At 37.0% G+C, this 23,230-nt stretch overlaps 1 protein-coding gene across 9 annotated transcripts in view; it reads right to left on the reverse strand.

The window, feature by feature from the left end:
- Positions 1 to 23,230, reverse strand: part of ATM (Serine/Threonine-kinase ATM-like protein) — an 84,153-nt gene that overhangs the window by 14,703 nt on the left and 46,220 nt on the right. For 5 of the 9 annotated variants that reach the window (XR_015967572.2, XR_015967573.2, XR_015967574.2 and 2 more), the window contains exons 31-61: positions 20,719 to 20,904; positions 19,939 to 20,060; positions 19,781 to 19,850; positions 19,538 to 19,665; positions 18,380 to 18,521; positions 18,143 to 18,283; positions 17,880 to 17,978; positions 17,755 to 17,801; positions 17,457 to 17,652; positions 17,134 to 17,343; positions 16,620 to 16,691; positions 16,386 to 16,455; positions 15,838 to 15,952; positions 15,597 to 15,720; positions 15,362 to 15,490; positions 12,990 to 13,088; positions 10,726 to 10,773; positions 8,033 to 8,137; positions 7,783 to 7,869; positions 6,402 to 6,704; positions 6,133 to 6,242; positions 5,392 to 5,458; positions 5,214 to 5,288; positions 4,996 to 5,118; positions 4,332 to 4,496; positions 4,143 to 4,244; positions 3,421 to 3,572; positions 3,131 to 3,332; positions 2,990 to 3,037; positions 2,702 to 2,785; positions 2,267 to 2,350 (exon numbers count right to left, since the gene is read on the reverse strand). Coding sequence is in view for 6 of the 9 variants with exons in the window: in XM_088701875.2 (XP_088558001.1) it covers positions 2,267 to 2,350; positions 2,702 to 2,785; positions 2,990 to 3,037; positions 3,131 to 3,332; positions 3,421 to 3,572; positions 4,143 to 4,244; positions 4,332 to 4,496; positions 4,996 to 5,118; positions 5,214 to 5,288; positions 5,392 to 5,458; positions 6,133 to 6,242; positions 6,402 to 6,704; positions 7,783 to 7,869; positions 8,033 to 8,137; positions 10,726 to 10,773; positions 12,990 to 13,088; positions 15,362 to 15,490; positions 15,597 to 15,720; positions 15,838 to 15,952; positions 16,386 to 16,455; positions 16,620 to 16,691; positions 17,134 to 17,343; positions 17,457 to 17,652; positions 17,755 to 17,801; positions 17,880 to 17,978; positions 18,143 to 18,283; positions 18,380 to 18,521; positions 19,538 to 19,665; positions 19,781 to 19,850; positions 19,939 to 20,060; positions 20,719 to 20,904 (3,705 nt within the window). In the remaining 3 variants the exon portion in view is untranslated. Of the gene's footprint in view, positions 1 to 2,266; positions 2,351 to 2,701; positions 2,786 to 2,985; positions 3,038 to 3,130; positions 3,333 to 3,420; positions 3,573 to 4,142; positions 4,245 to 4,331; positions 4,497 to 4,995; positions 5,119 to 5,213; positions 5,289 to 5,391; positions 5,459 to 6,132; positions 6,243 to 6,401; positions 6,705 to 7,782; positions 7,870 to 8,032; positions 8,138 to 10,725; positions 10,774 to 12,989; positions 13,089 to 15,361; positions 15,491 to 15,596; positions 15,721 to 15,837; positions 15,953 to 16,385; positions 16,456 to 16,619; positions 16,692 to 17,133; positions 17,344 to 17,456; positions 17,653 to 17,754; positions 17,802 to 17,879; positions 17,979 to 18,142; positions 18,284 to 18,379; positions 18,522 to 19,537; positions 19,666 to 19,780; positions 19,851 to 19,938; positions 20,061 to 20,718; positions 20,905 to 23,230 lie in introns of all 9 variants that reach the window. The other 4 variants (XM_088701877.2, XM_088701880.2, XM_088701878.2 and 1 more) reach the window with 4 other exon arrangements.

The raw sequence follows: 23,230 nt of genomic DNA on the forward strand, positions 1-23,230 counted from the left end.
TCTATTTACGAACAGTTTGTAAATATGTTCATGAGATGAACGTCCCGTGCATGCATCTTCCGCTGCGGTTTTAATTTTCTGCAGCATACACGGTTTTCCAACACATGCTACATCAAATAGGGGATAGAAAACATATAATCCCCTCATCCTCATTTTGTTTTTCATTCTCTCCATAACTGCATCATCCTTGTCGCTGTTAAGTGAGCAAGTGAGCGAGAGATAGGCAGGTCAATTGGCTGCCTTGGTATGCATGGTCAGCGTGCTAGTCACATGCAAAAACTTGTGACAAAGAAAAAGGGTCCATGTCAACATGAGTGATAAATATGATACACGGGTGTGAACACCTAACAACATGCTTGTAATTTGCTAGCACTTTACATATCACATAGAATAAATTGCCATTTTAAAAAATAATTTAATCCATGTTTGACTTCTAAATCTAGACCTCAACCAGGTCAGCGAGCTGGCAAAAGTTAGATCCAACCTTATTAAGACCAAATAAACTCGACCTCTAATTTACATTAATCATTAGTCGGACCAAAAAAATCAAACTTATACCAAAAATAAGATCCACTCTTCATGATTGAGTTAGAAGTACATAAGTCAACTTCATGTAGAAATCTAAATACATATCTAATTCAAATCATACTAGCTCACATCACACAATAATCCAAGCAAAGCCATTTAACCTTTTCTTGAATACAAACCTATTTACAATTTATGCTTATAATACTACTTATAAGTATGTTCCTTGCTCTGTTTCTCCTCTACTTACTTAAGAAGTGCTTTTTGAGTATTTGCACTAATGTCTGAAGAAGAGTTTTAAAAGCATTTTCAGGTGAGTGTTTCATGAAAATTCCTTTAGAAAAAAGCAAAAGCATTTCAAACATGCCCTAGGAAGAAGATAACCAATAAAGAGTTTCTCCAAGCCATGGTATGTTGAACCGGCCCATATTCGCTGGTTCTGTACGTACTGTACCGATACTAGGGCCAACCGGTACGGTTCAGCTACGAAAAATGGTTCCAGCCCCATAGGGGCTAAATCCGATCGGTTCCCGCTGTGCGCCCAAGCACGCGGGGAAGAAGAAGAGGAAAAAAGAGGAAAAAAGAGGAAGAATGAAGAGGAAGAAGAGGAAGAAGAAGAGAAAGAGGAGGAGAAGAAGAGAAGAAGACGTACCGGTACTGGGCGTCGCATGGGGAAACGCCCTTTCTTGTTCGCAGGAGAAGGGGGAAAAGAGAGGAGGAGAGAGGAGAAGATTCAGGAAGAAGGAAGAAGAGAAGGAAAATAAAAGGAAAAGAAGAAAAAAAAAAGGAATGCGGCCGCGCACGTCCCGTGCAGGGAAACGCGTCCCGCTCACGGCTTCGTTCATGGAAGCGCATGGAAACGCAAGCGCGCCCGCGCGCGCTCTCGCAGCGGACCGGGTCGGTACTGGTTCGGTACAGCCCGAACCGGTACCGACTCGGTCCGAGTCGCCACCAGTACGCCGACTGGTACCAATTCAGTGTACCCTGCTCCAAGCTCAATTGCCTTGGCATCTATCCTCTCGATTGTGATAGTGCATGCAGTAACTTGTTCAGCTTTGTGCTTATTTTCATTTTATTTGCTAGCTTGCACTTATTAGTTGTGTTAGGCATTGTTTGTTTATTTATTTGTTTTTCGCTTTTATTTGGGTTCATATGCGTCATTCATGAGTCTAATAAAGCCAAGCACTAGTCACCTTCCACTGCAGAAAAATAATTTAGTGTTTTGTTTTAACTGCTAAGCCCTTTTTCTTCTTTATTTCTTAACTGAAATTGATCACTTTGAGGCAGTGATCCTGATGCACGTAACCAACGAACCAGCTGTAATATATCTAAACATCCATTAATGGCCTAGCAGATTAATCTTGCTTACATATGCATAAGATTTTAAAATCTTTAAAGTCCCAAATATCTACATGATTTATCATGTCTACAACTCTTAACAGTCCCACAAGCAATCACATAACCTTAAAATATAATGCTGTCCAACATGTATGTTTTGTCATGGATCTCTTCTATATTAACGAGTTAATGAGTTAAACAACTTCATTGCAAAAGCATTTAAAATGGTGCTTGTTCCTTTTACCCAACCTTATTTGTTGTTCTCTAGTAGAATAGCCAATTATTAAATAGTTACACCTCAGTACTATGGCAACTACATAGAAAATGATTGCTTCACAAAAGTGGTAAACTTAGTCCACCTTAAATTCTAAATGCTGAAGAGAATAAATAAATAAATAAATACCACTCTCAGATCATATTTGCTGCCTATGACAAGACAATGTTGATAACCCTCCAATGCTAGGTTGAGGAAGTTGTCCCTGTCATCCTAAAAAGTAATAGGACACATCATGTCAAACTTTATAGTTGCAAGATACAACATAGTTATCCAAGTTAAGAAGTTTCCCATGCACGATCCCTCCATAGCATGGTATGCCGTACCGGCCTGAACCAAGCAGTATGGAACGTACCATACCATACCGGTATCCGATACAAGTGGCGTACCGACACTCGATATGCCAAAAAAATTTTGTACCATACCATACCGACATTGTGCTAGCATGGTACCAGTACGGGGTCCAGAACCGAGACGGCGAACCTTGCTCTATAGATATTGAATTTTAAGGAATTAGAAGAGAAACATAATACCAGTAACAAGCATATATAGATAACATCATACCCGTAGTTTCTCAGCCTCTTCCCTATCCATTGTGAGTTGCTTTTGCAACTCCTGTATTTTCACCGAGTAGTCTGTCTTCTCTCCCTAGAAGTTCAAGTGAGTCAAAATTAGGAGAAGACTTGCATGTTCTAGAAACTTCTTGTTCACAAAGGTCAGAAATGATATACTGTCTACTAATGCAAGTATTGTTATTACCTAACCAAACAAAGAAAGGAAAAGCAATGTCATTTACTATACAAACTTTATAACCATATCTGGATTGCCTTTGCGATTAATACCATTACTTGCCTTTGAAGAACTTTTTAGTCTTCTAATAAGTGCATCCAACTCCCTGGTCTGCAGCAAATGATAATATATGCATAAAAAACAAAGAAATAATGCAAGGTAACTTTAAATTTACAAGCATCCAATGCCTACTTGTGCAGGTACCTTGTGTTTCCTTAACCGCATAGCTGCTTGCCCTTCACTAGAGGACAATCTTTCTTCATAACTTTTAAATAGGCCATCTGTGTAGTGTGCTAGATCAAAGTATGTTTGACATTGTCTAGAAATAGATTTCTTATCTGTACTCTTGCTTGCCTTGGTAAGTTCCACTGATTGCTTCAGGTACTGTTCTAAAATAGTTCTTGAACTACAAAATAATGAGAGAGAATGGATGAGGACCTATTTTTGCCTTATAAAATACATAACTAAATACACTACTATTTAATTGGTATTACTTGCTAGATCGAGTTTCAGCCAACCACTTTCCAACCAACCGGTACACATTTGAGATCTCTTCTCCCTGTGAATAGTTCTGCAAAATATATTTTGCAAGATTGATAGCCATTTCATGCTGACCTTGAGCCTTGAGAAGCTTAGCTTCTTCAACCTGCCACCACGAAAAGAGGATATTTAATATCAAAGTGGGTGGAATCTCTTGCTACACAGTAATTTTATGGAAGTAAAATAAAAAGAATATACTTACATGGAATGTGTTCATGCAAAGAAAAGAAATTCAATAAAATAGTAAGATATGCTGGTAAACTCAACATTTGGATGCAGGAGAGAGTTGATCCAATGAGTGGAAACAGTGTTGTCCAAACATACAAGCAACAAGCAACCATTGCTTATTGAATTTACTATCTTTTTGTGGTGAAACTGAATTTACTATCTACCAATCCCTTTTCAGCATGAATATGGTTTCAAGCAGAAATACTAGGTCCACAAGAGAGTTTGAACAAGATAACATCTCCATCAGAAATTGAAGTATAATTCACAACTTAAATTGTGAATAAGAGCAGGAATGTGTATTAATCACAAGGAATGAGCAGAGCATGCTTCATCTACTTATGTGGCATTGATTTTTATTAAAACTAATAAGAGCAGCACATACTATTATTTTCTCTCTATTTCTATTCTATAACATGAACATGCACCAGTAATACTTTTCATATTGTACCCTTCCAAGGAAATAAGCATGTGATGTTGTCTGTTCTTCTGTTTGACAACATAATAACTTGAGCTCATGCAAAGCAGCAGCAGCTAGAGAGAATCTGGAACCCTGAAAGCAAAAATTAATAACATTAGATGGTGTAAGACTCCCTGGCAAAGGATTTGCTAACTTGGAGATTAAAAAGAAGGTAACAACCTTGCGGAGTGTGGAAGCAGATTGCAGCAGATGTTCTGCTGTACAGTCTCTGCAATCTAAAATTTGCAGCAGAACACGCCTAAAAGCAATGAAAGGTTCTAATAAATTTAGATGTAGTTGTGCTTCCTTTAAAATGAAGTTCCAATCTTCATTCAGCCACTCCAACTATAGACATAAACCCAACACATCAGTTAGGCAACATGATATAGGATCTCCATATACTGAAAGTTCTGCGCAAAACAGGACTCTAATAGACCGGATGATAGTTTAATAGGTATAAGACTATAAGAGTATGTCTCTAAATTTGAGATTGCTGGTACAATTACACACACAAAACTATAGTGTCTCTTGGTCATTGTGTGCCGTATAATCATAATTTCATGAATCATGTTTATAGAAAAAGTCATTACTTTTTTTCTTTTTGGTAAGTGAAGGCCCTAAACTTAATAAGCAAATAACATATACAAGCATATCAAATTCATTCTGAAAAACAAGTCAGTGAGAATATTTCCCATAGGTTAAATAATTCCTGATAGCTAAGAGGACCCTTAACAAGGAAAAAAATGCAACGAGAAACTATTGATATACCAATCAAGGACTTTATAAGAAGAGAATACAGTACTTTCAGGTATTTCTAAGCAAATGTGGATGAAAGAAGAAATACCTGAACTCTAGAAGGAACAACAGGTCCAGGAATTATGTTGTTTAGTTCGAGGCAAGATCCTTTTCTTTCCGGACGACATGGCTTCCAACGTAGATCCCAAGCCATCCCAAGATGGTCTAATATCTGTACAAAAAGGATTAAAAATGACTAGTCAATAATGATGTTTACTGGTATATATGTGAGCAGTATAGCATTATAAACTTACAGAAACTCAGTACCTGAAATTTAACAATAGTAGAATGGATATATTCGGTACTCTCCTTGCTTGCATTTGAGATAGACAACACAAGCTCCTGCAGTATGAATAAACACCTAGTATTCAACATACCATCACTTCAAATAACCTAATATCAGAAGATAATAAAAATTTTGTTAGAATAAAACCAGCATTACTACCTTCTTTGAGTCTCTAAGTTTCATATGGAACTCATCGCCATTGCCCTCTTGCAATGCTCTCAAACAACTATTGCACAAATAATGGAAAAGATTAGATGCTAATAGTAAATTATTCTAAATCTACTGCAATATTAATAAAAAAGGATAACTTTAAATCACTCAGATTAAAAAACAAGAATTTGCAATCCATTGATAAAGAAGATAATACTTGAATATTGTGGAAAGGAAGAAGAACTACTACTTCATTTCTGCCACAAGGCAAATGTCAATGAAATAATGCTTTTGACCAAGGCACAAAATCATCTTCTTGCATCAGCTTTAGTTCACGTGGCTAAGAAAACAACAGCAGTTAACAGGGGGAGGGGGCGAGGGTGGGACAAAATGTCATGGTCTAAGTCTATAAATGCTATTTTAGGGGATGCAATAACTCGAGAAATGAGAATACATGGACATAGTCTCATAGAGGTCATTCTACACTGAAATATGATTGAACATTATATGCAATAACAAAATCTGTAGCATAAAAATACAGTATAATAATAATATTTATGAAAAAAGCCCTCCAATATGAAGCTTTCAGCCATATTTTAAAATCTAAGTATAAGCTGAAAACTACAATTCTGGGTTTAGAAAAGGGAGAAGTACTGATTATCAATTAAGGATAAGGTTGTGGTAGTTAAGAAAGTGCACTTTGAAGGTCCAGAAGTTTACATTAGAAATTTAGAGTTATAAGGTAGACACCTGTGCAAATTTTCATTGAATTGACCACTCATATATGGTGTAGAATGAGTTTTGGAACCGGGGGTAATTAATGAGAAGTCCCAGTTTCCAGCTCTCCAAGCAGCCTCATACTGCAAAAGAGACAACACATTGTATTAGGAAAGAAAAGCAAAGAGGAAAGAATATGAAATGAGCATTTGGAGTGCTAAGGGGAAGGCAAAGAGTGAAACAACAAATTAAATGACAAGATATTGCAACAAGTATATTTGTCCTTCAAAACACAAGCAGACCTGCAGATCAGTAAACTCAGAGTCATGTTGAAAACAGCCTCTTCGATTAGTCAATCCTTGGCAATATACATCAAGCACATGAGTGCAGCCAGTTTTCTGCAGAGATCTCATTAGACCTTTATAATATTTCCAATCACCCATATTTCCTTCTGCTAGAGAAGAGGTACATGAGTCATCTGCAGATGGCTTTCCTGATAAGCAATCAATGCGTCCCATTTCAGATGATCTTACAAGAAGGTCATAATATTCCAGAGCTTTGTTCCAATTTCCCTCATGCTCAAATGTAATTATTTGAGATGTCAACTGTAACAGAAAGAATAAGTTACAAAGGTAATTAAAAAATCCTTTTCATGAAATTCACAAACCATTAAGCTAGAAAATGTGGTAACTTTGAATGTAATGTTGAGAAAATTCTGAAAAGACATCTACTTTTGAGCAAAATTCTGATAAAAAGTTTTTATATTATAAATATATTTTTTGCAATGTCATATTCTTTGTATTTTTTGCAATGTCATATTCGTTCTTTCTAATCATAGCTGGTTTTCTTATTAGGGAAGCATTTATTGCAGTAAATGCATAGTTTGTCTCTACATTTTTTCTTCCTGAGTCCTTGAGACAATAAAATACATCAGGCATAAGTATACCGATGCACATATGCATGTAATGCATGTACATTTGTGCATCTGTACAGCAATTGTTATCTTTCGCCTTCATCTAGACTCTTTTCCAAAGTCCAGGAAACTTTTAAAAGGTTGTTCCTTGGATACATGAGTTTAAAACTAAACCAACATGGTAAGTTACCCTTCCTGCTAAAACACCTATTGGCCTTAAATTCTAGTTTTTTCTCTCCCACCCAATTAGAAACCAAGGGAAATCCTCATTCTTCTTCTTTCTCTGTAAACCATAGATCAACCTAGATCCTTTCTTCCAGCATAATGATAAATCACTAAAGCTGCCTAGACTGGGTTCACCACTTCATGAAAGGCTTGAATTTCCAAGTGGCTGATGGGGTTGAATGCATAACATCAACACAAAGGAGAACAGTATGATGGTGCAAAAGCCAAGATAGTTTGCTTACTTGCCAAAGAAGATCATGATAAGGTTCACAATTCAGAAAAGAGGGCAAAAGACCAGCATAGAAAGGGTTTACTGTGGGCATGTTATTTAATATGCATAACATAGATAGATGAATACATAGAAGAATCAATTTAACCTCACAGAAGAAAGACAAATAAGGAAAACAATTTGTGGCACATTTCACTGGAGACGTGTGTCAGGAATTCAGGAGTGTCAAAAATTAAAATAAATAAGAAAAAATAAAGGCATGAAGCTATTTGGAGAAGACCAAAACAAGCATTAAATATAAGATAGTTTTATTAACCTTATTTGATTGAAGTATTCCATATATGCTGTCCGGCTCATTAATCTGAGTGAATGCTGCAACCAGTAGCTCAATATGTGGGGGCAACTGAAAACATAAATAAAAAATGATTCACCATGCCATGAATTTGAATGGGAACAGTGCACAAAAACTTGAGAAGTGATGACAAAGACAATGCATTTCTTCATCATACTTTATAATCAAGCAATTGCAAATGAAATTCATTATGTGACAAGAGATAAGAACTGACCAATTCCAGATGGGAAAAATCAGGACTTCCTAGGGCTAGACAATTAAAATGTTCCTCACACCAATGTTCTGCATACATTACCGCTGTGAAGTATGATCCACAATGCTGCAAACAAGCAACAGAAATCCAAGAGGAGGCATGAAAATAAGCAGAAGACATAAAAAATTCAAGAAGTAAAGCAAACTCCAGCACTATTACAAAATAGATGTAAACCTATTATACCCTGACGCATATGCATGCAGTTACATCCATACAAGTACTTATCATGTGGCATCCAACCAGCATAAAATTCAACTTTTTCTAGAATTTATGTGTGTTAATGCATAATTATATTGATGAATACACACTCAATGTGTCAACAAACCAACTATAGCGAGCAAAGATAACCCAAAGAAGGGTGTATGCATTGATATAAGGTGTGCACTTATCAAGGAGATAGGCTTGACCACACACAACACTTCAAGGTCAGTGCATATCAAAAGTATTTGGGCTCTATATGTAATATAGATTATGCACGAGATAAACGGGACAAAAGATTGAATACCGAAAGAATAAGCTATGAGTTTTTATTGCTAAATCCAGAACTATTAGGTTAGGTTTTCTAAAGAATACATCCATGGAAATGTTATCCACTTAGGTTATCTATGAAATTGAAAAAAGGCAAAATTGTCACATGTACTAATGCTCTTTAAAAGCTAGTTCTTGTCGATGCAGGCCAAAAACAAGGATACCTGGTGTCAAAAGACGTACTGTAGGATAGCCCACAGAGAAATATTATATGATAGATAAGGTCATGCCTTTAAGTTAACAAAAAAAATTAAAATTTGTGCAGTTGGGATAAATAATTAATCATCATGTTTCACATGCAGGAATTTATATAGAAAATGTTAAGTGAGACTAGTATTTCCCTACAAATTTTGGACAGCCAAAATTTACTTTATGGGTTAGACTATGGATGATGCTGCTCGTTTAGGTTCAGTAAATGCTATGGTCCAGATATGAAATTTAGACAGAACTGAAAAATTTTGGCACTTAGGATCGATGAATGACATGGTTTCCAGCAATGACTTTTAAAGAAAGCTCTTATCATTTTTTCACACTAGATACAAATGCTAGCGTGAGCATGTGTTAAAAATATAAGGTCATGCACAAGGCAGAGGAACAACAGGGAAAAATATGGTCAAGGCTCATTAGAAGTTGTGAAGCATGACTGATGTACGGCGGACAGGTAGCCTGAACAAGAGTACCTGCAACAAGTGTGCCGATATAATGCATAGATGATTTGTCTTAAATAATTTCAACATTCTGTGGCTAATATGTACAATTGTTTATATATGCATAACACAAGTCTAATATCATTATGCTTAGAATTTAGAACAAATACCGCACGATGAAGTAAAAATTGCTAAATCATGAGCCATCAGTAGATTGAAGACTCAATGCAAAAGTAAATAGTTCCTAAAAAAATGAGGAGTATTAGAAGATGAACAAAACTATAAAAACACAATAACATAATTAACTTGGAAATATTGTACTTGAAGGTGGAAATTTATCGATCAAGCATAGAAATTGAAGGGACCAAGCGATGACAGTGAAAGAGAAAATATTTTGAATGTTATTATGACTTGTAGTTGCTTCTAAAATTTTTTCATGATCCATTAATACTTCAAAGAAACTCGATTCCTACTCTATATGTGGTGAACCAGTTATACAAGAGAGGTTGCCCCAAATATGAGGCAATGAAATTCAAAGTTGACATAGACTGGTTAGTCCAGAAGGAATGAGGATAGCTGGACAAGATCTTCATTCATCAATATCAAACCTCAAACTAGTTACTGCAAAGCTTAAAAAGCTTATTTTTGTCATTCATTATGACCACAAGGGAAAGATAACAAGAGAAAATGAAAAAGTAACAATCAACTTAGGTTGGATATTTATTATTGAACAAGATCCACCTGCTAAGTGAGTTTTAGAGAACAGCAAGTTACTCGGGACTGACTGCTCTGTGGAAAAGATAGGAGATGTCTATGCATGATGCATAGGTTATCATGATAATGCTTCATATGGTCATAAAGTGCAACTCTAAGAGAATAACAGTCAACAATAAACCTATGGAATTATCTAATTGAGGGGGAAAAACATGTTAAGTGTCAAATTTACCTCTTTATTTTGGCCACAAATCAAAACCAAGTTTCTGAATTTTGGTTCAGAGTAAGACTGTTTATGCATATGCCACAAGAAGAAGGCAAACACATCAAACAAACAAGAATTCTAATCCCTAATCCACATAAAACTCTCAGATCAAGAAATCTACTAATGTTGATAATTCTAGCATTGTGAAATAATGAGGTTAGTACCCTCAAGAGTCACTTGATTTTGAAGCACATACAGATTAATAAGCCACTTCATAGTGATCATATCACAAGTTGGAGATATCCCAAGCATGTGTCAGGCAAGGGGTGAGATTTTTATTTTTGCCAGATAACACCAGGCAGTATTAAATCCTTATGATAAGATCAGCTCGAACCAGACAAAACAGGCATACCCCACCCAGTACAATCTGTCATATCTAGAGAATCAGAAATAAAACTCAAGGTATTATTTTTTCCCTTCCTATTTTCATTAACAGCACATAAATTCAAACTAGACAACTAGATTCTGGATTTATGCATCATATAGAAAGTTATACTCACAATTGCTGCTTTAGCAACCACAAGATAATCGAGCGTAAGCCAGTAAACCTGGGGATAAACAAATTGTCAGGAATTAGAATATTAAATTAGAAAGAAGTAGCACTAATAAAGTTCATAAATTAGGTTGGAATCAAGGTTTGCTATGCTGGTACTTAGGTAATGTATTGGTACTTAGGTAATGTACCAATACCTTACTGATATGATAGACCATACAGACACAAGGTTGGGGGACCCTTTTCTCATGCTTAGCCATGATGTCGGCCCGAAACCGGGCAAAGTGAGTCGATATAACAAGAACCACGAGGAACCAGTCGGTTCTGCCAGTACAGGCCAATTCGACTCCTCCGTATCGAATTACTAATATGGTACACAACACATTAGATACAAGAAGTTCAGGTCGGTACAACAAACCATATATATAATGTTAATCGGAGTTACTAAACACTAACACAATTCAAGATGCATAAAAATTAAATTAACCCAAACAACATATTGAGCTTCTGAAAGAAGTTAAAGCAAAGAAAATTACTTGAAACCATGATTCCAAAAACTGCCCGAACGAGACGGTACCTGCGCGTACTGGAGCGCTTCAACACAAAACCACCACCAGTATGGATTCTAGGATGCTAAACTGTTAGTACATACCAACCATATAAGTGCATATCGGTACATACCAATGGTACCATACTAATAGTTTCCATTTTTTTATTTGTCAATTTTCAATATGTACAGGCAGTACCAATACCAAACCATTCCTTTGGAAAAATGGCATGGGATTCAATACCCGTATTTAAAACCTCGATTGAACATATTTTAGTGAACAAAAAAGAAATTTATACAACATGGTTGTACTACATTATGCAACCAAAAGAGAGGGTTCATAAGTTAGAATATAAACTAGCCTTTTTTCACATACCTAAACTCCGTATGTTCTTATTAGTTCTTGTTAGTGATGCATTATAGAAGCTGATGAGTTAAGGAATTTGGTGAGGTAGTTCTATCCAAGGTTTTTAAACACCAATAGGACAACAGGGTGTCCCACCATCTCAATTGTCAGGACATAGCATCATCCCAATCATGGTTAGCCAAATCGAACCGGCATCTAGTCGAAACGGTTCAACTAGGTCGGGTCAGGTCAGTTATAAAATCCCTCCCCCACCCCTAGTTCACCACAATAAAATCCCTCTCCAGCACCCCGGTTCAGTTTTAACACCCCCCCAACATCGCCTATGGTTTGAGCCCCCCTCCACAATCTTTCGAGACTTTGCGACGATTCGAGAGCACGCTCCCCCCCCCCCCCCCCCCAACCGCATGCTCACAACCTGAGGTGAGCTTTTCATAGGAGATGGGAAAAGAAGGGAAGAGGGGGTCGTGATAAGGTACAGGGCGAGGCAAAGAGGGAAAAAGCGTAGCTAAACTCAAGAATCATAAAGCAGTCTAGAAAGTATGAAGAAAGCTAAGATGCAAGATGTTGACATGTGTGAGTAATCATAAAGAATACTAGTTCAGTGTAGAATGAGCTAAAAACAAGGAAGATAACAAATTTGCAAGAGATAGATATTGGAGCAAAGGGAAACAAGCTACTGAGTGATCAACAGTAAATAAATTATGGTCCATCAAGGAATTCTACTACTTCATTACAAGCTAAAACAAGGACGGGAAGGGATTTGAGAACAACTAAGTAGTCAAACCAAAGTAGTTAAAATTAATTGGTGCATTGTTTGGCATATATATCAGTTTCCACATGTACCATGGGCAGTGAAATAGATCAGTTCAGCCTATCATTCAAATCAATAATTAAAAGGGTTGGCGAATCCTATAGTCAACCAATAAACACTTGTCATTACAACTTCAAAGGTGATACTGTAATCATAACAAACATCTTACTTTCAAAATCTCTTCCTTCAGCATTTGAAACATCAAATCAAAGTACTAGAAGACCCTGAACTTCCTAATAGGGATTTTCAAATTTAAAGTATGCAACAATGAGTACTGGAAATATTAACATGGTAGCATGTCAAAGTAAATTTCAAGCACATTATTTCGTTATCCTATAAAAAGAAAAGGAAGATATATTTCCATAAGGAATATGCTTATCACATAATAATATACGGACACTTAACAAGTAAAAACAATTCAGACTTCCATGTTGGCTGAAAACCAAGATTAATTTGAGATATACCAAAAAATTAAAATCTAAGCCAAAGAATCCTAGTCAATGCACATTATGAAAAATAGAGACACTTATACACAAAAACTCTTACCTTTTTCCACGAAGAATGTAGTGTTAGAACATTAGATGGATGATCTTTTGATTTTTCGAATGTGTTACGAGTTCTTCCAAAACTAGAAGCCCTGCCATGCTGTAATAACAATAGAGTAGTTATGTTTTGCAGATACTGCTGCAGATAGAAATAAATGTAGCAACGCAAAATTGTTACAACAGAATCTCCAGTGCATAATTGCTTTTTTAAGAGAAATGAAAGAAGAATGATAAAGAGAATAAATATGCAAAGTTTAACATAGTCACATATGCAAGTTTTCAGAAAAACTTCTCTCACTCTTTTGGTTTAGCTCCTTGTGTTCAAAATTGTTTCTAGTAGTGAAGGAGTGTCAGCCATATTTAGGCTCAAGTAAGCAAAAGGTCCACTTTAGGGGTATCAGTTTACCAATGAAACGGTGTCTGACAAGGTCACAAGCAAGATCCGTTGTACCGACCACACCGACGTACCGGTGAGCACCGCGGTACCGTACCCCGGTACCGAACCGAACCGGTACTGTACCAGTTCGGCTGCTTTGGGCCAAAAGCCAAAAAAAATTGAGGTCGGTATGAGCCGGCCGGTACCAGATCGGTACGGGCCAGTACCGATTCAGTATCGACCGGTACGGGTTGCGAATAATCAGAACCGAAAAATATAGCTGTACTGTACCGGTTCCGTTCGGTACCGATACGTATCGGCCTGTACCGACCCGTACCGATCGGTACGGCAGACCATGGTCACAAGGGTTAAGCACCGGTACAAATAGTATGGCATTTTGAAACATGTATCAATGCTGATTTCACATCAGAACGGTACGATACCGTCACATGACAACATATAAATACTAAAAATCTGTAACAAGCCTAATAATTTTTTACTAATTTTTAGCAAGAGATTGGAAAACCATATTTCTAGAATTTCTTCAGGTCTTATCCATATGTTTTGTAAAATGCCAATTTAGCTAACTATAGAAAATCAAGAAAAATGTGTCAAGAAGAACTCTTGCACTCAAAGTAAACTTAAAGTTATGAAGCATTTGCCTTCTTAGCTAAAATAAAGTGGACTTCGTAATCTCCAAAACTTGAAGTGTGAATGCTCACAACAGAGAATGACAATGTTAAAAACTTGTCGACAATCTCCACTTCTATGAACAAGAGAAATCATTAACAGAAAATTCCAATTATACATGGGAACAAACACAATCAAAGACTTGGTAAGATATTAAGGGAGACGAACTGACTGTCACAAATTGTTAGAGATCTAGTTGTAGCATTTCTAAAAATGGACTCAAGGAAAATGATTAAAAAGGGTGGCTCAATGCACGAGGCTCCCGCCACTACAGAGTTTGGGGAGGGTCAGATGTATATAACCTTACCCGTGTGCTTTGAATCGGTGACACTCATGTTACAATGGAGCAATATTACCATTTTGCCAAGGCGCACCCTCTAACTATATTACTCAATACAACTTCAAATCTATGCAACCGAATCTAAACGAGATCAAAGCTTTCCCAGATAAGTGTCAACATAAATCAAGATCTTAAGTTTGGCAGATCAGAAACGTCAAGGGGATTAGGTTCAGATTCACATACTACATTTATTGTCCAAGTTTTAGATATTGTAAGTGAACGATGTGGATTGTGATTCATTACTATACCAAATTTTGCATTGACTTACTCCCTAGCTTGTAATTTATGCATCTAGTGGTCAAAAAACATGCATTAGTCTGTGTTATTTTAACTATCCATTTTTGACCGCTGGATGCATGGTATACTGAACCGGCGTATACCGGCCGGTTCGGCCTGTACCGAACCGGTTCGAACTCTAACCGGTTTGGTTCCGCAGTGAAAAACGGTTCAGACCCCAATAAGGCCGGAATCGAGCGGTACGAAGCCCGTACCGGATGAAACCGGACTTGTTCCGTCCGGTTCGGCCTACGAACCGGATGCCACTCCGTGGCATTCCACAGCACGCCACACAATGGCATCCGATTCGCCACAGTGGCATTGCCGCTCTCTGGCTACAGCGCGTTGCACGCTGTTAGCCGGTTTGGTACCAGTATAAACCAGTCCAAACCGGTACCATATCGGTCCGATAGGCGACCGGTATACCTACCGGTACCGGTACAACATACCTTGGCTAGATGCATATGTTAGAGATCTCTAAATCACATGATTTTTTGACAATGAGCAATTTAAAGATAGTAGATCACATCCAACAGCTCGGATCATCGTTGTCAGGCCCCTAAACTAGTCAGAACCAACCTTATTAGGGCTATTTTATGGGTGCTCGGATATTAGCTCTACTCAATATATATATATAAATGCATGGATGCACGCATATATGATATTTTACGGTTTATAGTTATATCTTTACCTTAAGAGGAGTTGAAAAGGAGCTTGCTTTCTGAGCAACCGAAAATGATCGAAGTTCATTCAATGCATCCAGAAACACCTGAATTGACTTAACCAAGCCATTAGACTCATCAAATATGCTCTCTTGAACCTGCAAAGCAAAGGAGAATATAGTGAACTTACTTAGAAATTGTACGGGGAACAACTTACTACAATCATTTTGCTAACAAATCATTACTACAGGTAAAAATGTTAACCTTTGCTGAGATTAACTGGCAAAGGACAGGATTTGAATCAACCTTTCCTGCTATGCTCACCAAGACATTTGCAAGCAAAAGTTCAGCTATCTCAGCTTTCAACAAAACTATATTTTGACACAATCTACAATGGAATTTAGAACAATATAATGCATCAATATAGTAATACTGACAAGATAATCGACCTAACATGTATAAGCATTTGAATATACAGCAGCAACTCTGCATAGCAAAGAGATACCTTAGGATGATATCATCACAATGACTAATTAGTGAGTGCACAAGTGAGCAGATCCACTGCTCGTATGTTTTACCCTCAGTTTGCCATAGGGAAGGATCCTCCAAAGAAATGGCTTCTGTTTTAGATAATCAAAATCAAATAAACAAATTTGAATGAACCAATTACCTAAATCAAGGCTTTAAATACCATGGGATAGGGCCACCCCACACTTGGGATCAAGGTACGCCATCTCAGTACCGGAGCCACCCTTGTCACTACATCGGTATGCCTCCCATACCATGTACCGATACTGAAGTGGTATGGTACAGTATGCCCTGCACTCCTCGGTTAGGTACGGTATGGCATACCATGCTTGAGATGGTGATATCTCATCCCATCCCAATCAGGAGACAGTCTCAACAATCAGGACAATGGGATACCCTGCTGTCCCACTGGTATTTAAAACCTTGACCTGAACACTGTTAAAGCAAAAATCAACCAAAGTTCAGAGAATGCACAGTATTAAGTGAAAAATAGAAGATGACAGAGAATTTAAAATGCAAAATTACCACCATAATTATTTTCAGAATCTAAAAGTAACTTTTCCACGAGGTCCAAGTTAACACCCTTCGAGTGAACCTGCAAACGAATAAAAAGAAGCATATATAAGCATGAACATGAAATAGGAATGCTCATATAATTCAGCAGATAAATATGCACAGTAAACCAAAAACCATGATTACCAGATGCAATGAGATCTATCAATGCATAAAAAATCTATCTTGCAAAGTTGCAAAATTTACCGCAATTAGAGACCTCTCATAAGAATCGAGGGACAGCAGCACACCTTGACCCTTTTCAGTTGAAAGAATCCCCTGTTTATGTCCATCAGATTAAACAAGAAAACTTGACTATGCTAATCCATCAATCTTGTTTCAAACAGTACACAGACGGAGAAAAATCAAAGAATAGCCAAACTTCCTAACTGCTACTTCAGGCATCGTATTACAAGTACATCTAATATCATGAGCAAGATTGATTGTGTTCAGCATGATTAGAGAAGCTTTCAGTGTTGTTTGGTCCATAAAAAGTTTATTGAATACACTTTTTTATATTTAGAAGAATTTCTTTGGTTACAATTTACAACTAAAAATTGGAATAACTGTTTTTGGTTTAATATAGAGTGGGCTGGTTGTAAATAGGCCTTAGACGAATGGTACTAGAGTCCTAGACTCATTTCAGCATCTAGCCAGCCAGCCATGAAAAAAAGGGTATCCTCACCATTTGACCAGTGGATATCCATTCCCAGGAACTTACCTGCAGTGTCCGTGAAGTCATGTCAACTATCTTCACATGATCATCTAATAGGTACTTTTTCAAAAGTCTTAGAAGATCAATCAACAGCCCATCTGAAAATACAGTACTGGTACAGAAACTAGATTCCCATCTCCACGACTTGAAAGGAAGCTTTTGACAAGAATCTTTTGGCAGATGAAAGACAACCCGATAAGGGTCCCCAATTCCAATCTATGTTCATGATAATAGAAAATGAAAAAAGTTTAGATAGAAAATATGCAATGAACGAGAAATTAGGACATTACAACACAAAGAAGTCAGAAGATGACTAGTTAAGGACAGACCCTAGATATGAAATCAGCCACCAGAACACTCATATCATTTGCTTCATTGGAGCCATACAAACCAACAAGAGTCCAGACAGCAGAAACAACATCAGGATCACTATTCCAGCAGTTACTCTTTCCTGATTCATCTGGAGCATTTGTTTCTTTCTGGATGATTTCTCCGAGGACTAACTTCTTGTGCAGATGCCGAAGACTGAAAAACAAGGGACAAAATCAGGAATCCAGTAGCTTAAAATAACTAATAAATTTACAAGGTCGAGGCACAAAATACATAGAAGTGGAAAATATAGGCTACCTGCACATCAGTAATCCTTGTGGAAGGTAACAAGCTCTCCTGCCAAACTATTTATTACAAGTCTGTCAATGTTGAGATAAATAAGACATGCAACAGAAATAAAGAGGGGGCAGCGACAAATTTGCCTTTAGGAATTGATCCCTTGGAGAGTAGACATTGCAGAGGCCATCATGGAACATCCGAATTCTCTCCAAGCAATCAAGGTCAGGGAATGGTTCCAACTCCTGCAACAGCAGCAAAATCAGAAACAGATGACCACTTCTACATAAAATCAAGAACAAAACCCCCAAAGAAAAATATAACAAATTCAACATTGATCTAATTAAACAGCATTAATAAGTAAATTGAACCACAATAATCTCCTATAACAAACATAATGAAGTCATACTTTTATATAATCATAAAGTGATGGGTCAGCATCCACAGTAAGCTGATGAAGCAAAGATAAGACTCCTGATGAATGAACACAAGTTGGTTCTCTCTTGTTTTCAGCAGGAATACAACAAGCAACCAATTTTGAAACCAAAAACTGCGCATGTTCATAACAGAAAAAAGGCCAAAAGGCAAGAATGTTAGCGAAATAAAAAATAACAAGAAAAAATAACTAAATAACGCAGATGATCACCTGAAGTTGTTCACCTAGCACACTGACAACTTCTTTGGAAGGGTCGACTTTAAATGCTTCGAGCAATGTAGATAGTATAGCACAACACTGCTTTTGTAAAGGTTGATTCCCGATATACTGCCCCATTATATTGAAAATATAGCTGCAACAAGCCCATTAACATGTCATTAACAGATAAATTTATTAATGTGAAGTTATGAAGTAAAATGCAAGCATGGTGGAGACAAAATTTTGAGAACCAGGAAGGAAACAAGAACGATACATTCATAATACAAATAAAGACACTCATGAAATACTGTGGTGGTCCATATGAAGGATGCATTTGGAGCAATTCAGATTTGTTTGCAGCATAAAGTGTCAAAATTATTATCATTCTTCCTTAATAACTACCAGTTACGACTTCTAGCATTATGTCACAAGTTCTTGAAACTTTTTCTTTTTGGCAAAGTCTATGAACTTTTTTTATTAACTAAGTATCAGATCTTAAGTTTGCATTACTAGACACATCTTGCAATAATGCCAAATTGATATTATTAGATACATATCATTTCTGTTTCCTTTTCTAGCCAAATTGGGAATTCAAGAGTATCTAATTACAGCAGAAATGTTAAAACAACCATACTAAGTTACTAACCAAATCACACAATAAATCAGCATAAAAATTGAGAAGAGAAAAAAATTTAAATGTTTATACACAAAAAATTAACATTATCATTGATTAAACTAATGACTATGCTTCAACAAACATGACTAAAGCATCAAGTCACTTGTTAGAATGCTGGGACCAATAATTTCCATCCACACAAATCCTCCAACCAGCATATCAAACCTAAGCTCATTAAGTTCAAAGAAAGGGTGACAAATGGCATTTTGCACCACAGTAACTCAAATATTTATGAAAAAGCACACTTTTGAATAGATAGGAATAATTCACTATCGCTTTCTTTCCGTATTATGTTAAACACAAACTTCTATATTTTCTTCAGTTTTTTCTACCTTTTAGACTCTTCCACACAAAAATCATAATCACCTAATGTAGGATTCAAGCAAATTGATTTCCTGACACACTAAAGAAGTTTTCAAAATTCTTCTTAACTTACAAATTACACATAATTCTTAAAGCAAGAGAGAGAGAGAGAGAGAGAGAGAGAGATCTACCAAGAAGTGCTAGAAACAGCAGCTCTATGCCCAATTATATGGATAAGAACCTCAATTGAAGAGAGGCGATGACACTTATGTCGTGGATGAACAGCAGCTGTAATCTGGTAATGTATCTCCACTAAAAACTGCACATATGAGAAAAATTAATCATAGCATGTTCAAAGCCAGATAAAATTTACTTGACAAGTTGACAATAGAAGACTGGGACTTAGAACATCCAACACGAGGGCAGCATATTACCTTAAAAACCCTATCAGAGCGGAAAATATTAATTTTATCAATGATACCAATATTTGTAGGATGTTCATCCCTGAAAAATGTCCAACAAAAGAAAAATTAATAATTCTTATAATATAAACTAGGTTTAAAAAATTGATAAAACAAGGAAAAGCTCATACATTTCCAAAAAACCATCAACAACAGTTTGCACTAAAACGACCACAGTCTCCTTGGTAAAAAGTGGCATGTCTGGGTCAGTGAAAGAACAACTGAGCGACAAAAGGCAGCTGACAATTGACACCTACAAAATTAAGAAAATTGGCAAATAAGATTAATTAAAAAAACAAACTATCAACATGTTACCTATATGCCACCTTTCCCACAAAAAAACACAAACAATTATTTGAGGTGATTTTGCAAGAGTCTTGCAGATATGCCATTTGCAATCTAAACATCCTTAATTTACAAAAAAAAAAGTTGCTTTATGCACTGAATTTGTTATGATGAGAACTAGCATGGTTCAGTCCTGTATGCTTTCATTTACCACATCATAATATGTATAAGCCAATGGATAAATATTAACAAACTGGATTTCGAATGCAATATACCGTATGCCCTTCCTCTGATAGATCAATCTTTAAGTTATGATGCTACAAGTGCAATTGAGGCATTGAAAATACAAGTTTGAGATACTAATCTCCAGTCCTTAAGCATGAAAGTAGCTTTTAGAGCACAAAAATAACATGACAGAAAAACCCCTTACATCACAGTATCAAACCAGCAATATAGTAAACAACAAAACTCTCTCCCACCTAAGATAATTAATACCGTACTAGGTCGCTGTATATTGGAAACTGAGTGCATTGGAAAAGACAGTAAACTATACATGACCTTGAAAATCTATACACTGCACAACACAATATACTATTGAGATATGGACAAAGTAGTTTTTCCAATACCATATGTTTCTTTATAAGGTCATCTCGCTCAAGCTCAGAAATTTGGGCAATATGCAAAACTGATTTGCAAAGTGCCATTCTTCCCAACTCCTTGTCTGGTTTTCCACTGCAATGCACTGCCATGCATACTGCAAAAATTGGCACAAAGTATTCCTTCACAATATCAGGCAGAGGCCGACAAGAAACCTGCAGGTCAAAAAAATAAAACAATACAAATTCAATAGAACATACAAGATATGAAAATCACATGGAGCGGGACTGAGAAGGAAAGACACAGAAAAATTTAACCGTCCTACCAGAATATTTTGTTGCTCAAGATAACAAAAAAAAATTAGAAGGCCACAAGAAAGAGAGTGGAGGCTGCAGCTGTCTTAGAAGACTAAAAGTCAAGGATTCAGGACACAGTTCACCCCAATCAGTCCTAGCTTTTCCAGATACGACCCTTAAGGAACCAAGTCCTGGGAAAGGTCCGGGACCCTATGACCTCTCATACCAGGTGTCCCAGTTCGTAATGATCTGTATCAGCCGGTACAAACTACGGACCAGGACCAACCATTAGCCACCATTACCAGCTGGGACCTTGGGGAGCAAAGGAAATGAAAATAGCCTTACGCCCTGCTCTGCCTTTGTTCACATGCAAGAAAGGAAAAAGAGAGAAATAAGAGGGTATAAGGGGCTTAGATCTGCCAAATCTGAGTAATAATCCAGTAATCACTTCCCCATCTTTTTCCTCCTTGCCTCATATTTGGTCAAAAATCAAGAGAATAAGGGAAAACTATACCAAATTATTTCTATTTACCATGAAATTTTGGTACATTGTAAGTGCGATCAACCTAGAACACCATATCTTTTTATTGGATGCATTAATAATTTCTTATAAAATTATAATCATGTTCGAATAAAATAATTATTGAAAATAATAATCATATTGGAGGAAAATGACAGTATGTTTGCTCTATAAGTATACCATATTATTGCTTGATGTGGATCAACTTTGGGTGTGTTTTAGAGCACCCAAATCTACACCCAAAATTGGCATAAATTAAAGACCAACCTGATAGAAACACCATTGTACAGGATAGAAAAAAATATATAGTACGAAAACCGCCAAACAATTTTAATTTTCATAATTTCTCTCAATTTTTAAAATTTATTTTTGAATAAACTAACTTAAGATAATAAAAAATAAATATTTAAAAAGATGGAGCAAGGTTGTTCTCTGATGCAGTAAATATGCATTTCAAAAATTATTAGAATTATTCCTATTAATTCAAAAAATTTATTCAGATAATTGATTAGATTGTAGAAAATATTAATAAATAGGTTTACAATTTTCCAAAACTAACACCTCTGGTATATGATTGATAAGTAGTGTGACAACCCCAGCCTAGATTAGCTGGGCCTGGTCCACTTGATCGGCCTATATATAAGAAATGGCCTAGAATAGAAAAAAAAATAGAAGCCGTACGTGCTCGGCATGTGCAATGAAGAAAGAAGACTCCCAATGGGAGAGTCTCCTTCCTCCCATCTTCGTCGGAGGGAAATCTGACGCCAAGGCAGATTCCTAGCATCTCCTCACACTCTATTTAAAGTCCTCTCCTCCCCTTCAAGGTCATCACCATCAAACACGTCGCCGGTAGTCCCCTTCTTTTTTTTTCTTCCGCATGGCACCATCCCTGTTTTGCGGATTTTTCTTGGCCGGCCGGCATCACCGGAGCGTCGCCGAAGTAAGGATTGATGCCACCAACCTCACCCTTCACTAAGCCACTATTATTGGGCCATATCTCATCATGGGATCGCCAAATTTCGAATGGTAAGCCACTCCCCTATTTTTAGAACTGATTCCCAACTTTGTTTCTCTTTTTCTCCGGCCTTTTCCGCCGCTAGCAATTTCGCCAGAATTTTTGACCAGCCTCCTACATCGGCTCATGGTTTTCACCAGAGCCTTGATTGTCGACGCATGGGTTGAGCCCGACAGAAGCTCCATTTTTCTTAAGCCAATCCTCTGTTTTCTTTCTTTCCGTCGTCGGACGCCAATTGCTAGTTATAGGATCTCCGGCGATGCCGGCATGGCCAGCACCATCACTGGCCACAACCAATGCTAGTTGTGAGGTCCCTCCTACCGGGAGGCAAATAGTACTGCTGCCTGGGTCACCTTTTTTGCTGCACAACACTCGGAAGGGATCCTTTGGAAGAATCACGAATATGTTCTGTTGCCTCTTCGTCAACTTCTTTTTTCTAACTTTATTGGCTGTACACATGCACAATCAGTGTCAGTCATTGTTGTATCAAAAAAAAGGGATGAGCATGAGTCCCCTATTTCGCCAAGAAGCCAAGAGAAAAAAAAGAAAAAAAGAATAAGGAAAAAGAATAAGGAGAGAGGAGAGAGACTTGCTTCTCTCTCTTCTCTTCTTTTGTTCTTTCTTTCTCTGGCTTCTCTCTCTTATTTTCCTCTCTTATTTCTCTCTTGTTTTTCTCTCTACAAGGTTTCTCTATAGGGTTGTTGGATCCA

The sequence above is a fragment of the Phoenix dactylifera genome, chromosome 7, assembly GCF_051530095.1.
Source record: "Phoenix dactylifera cultivar Ajwa chromosome 7, Ajwa_hap1_PhDact_Kaust_v1.1, whole genome shotgun sequence".
Taxonomy (NCBI): Eukaryota; Viridiplantae; Streptophyta; class Magnoliopsida; order Arecales; family Arecaceae; genus Phoenix; species Phoenix dactylifera.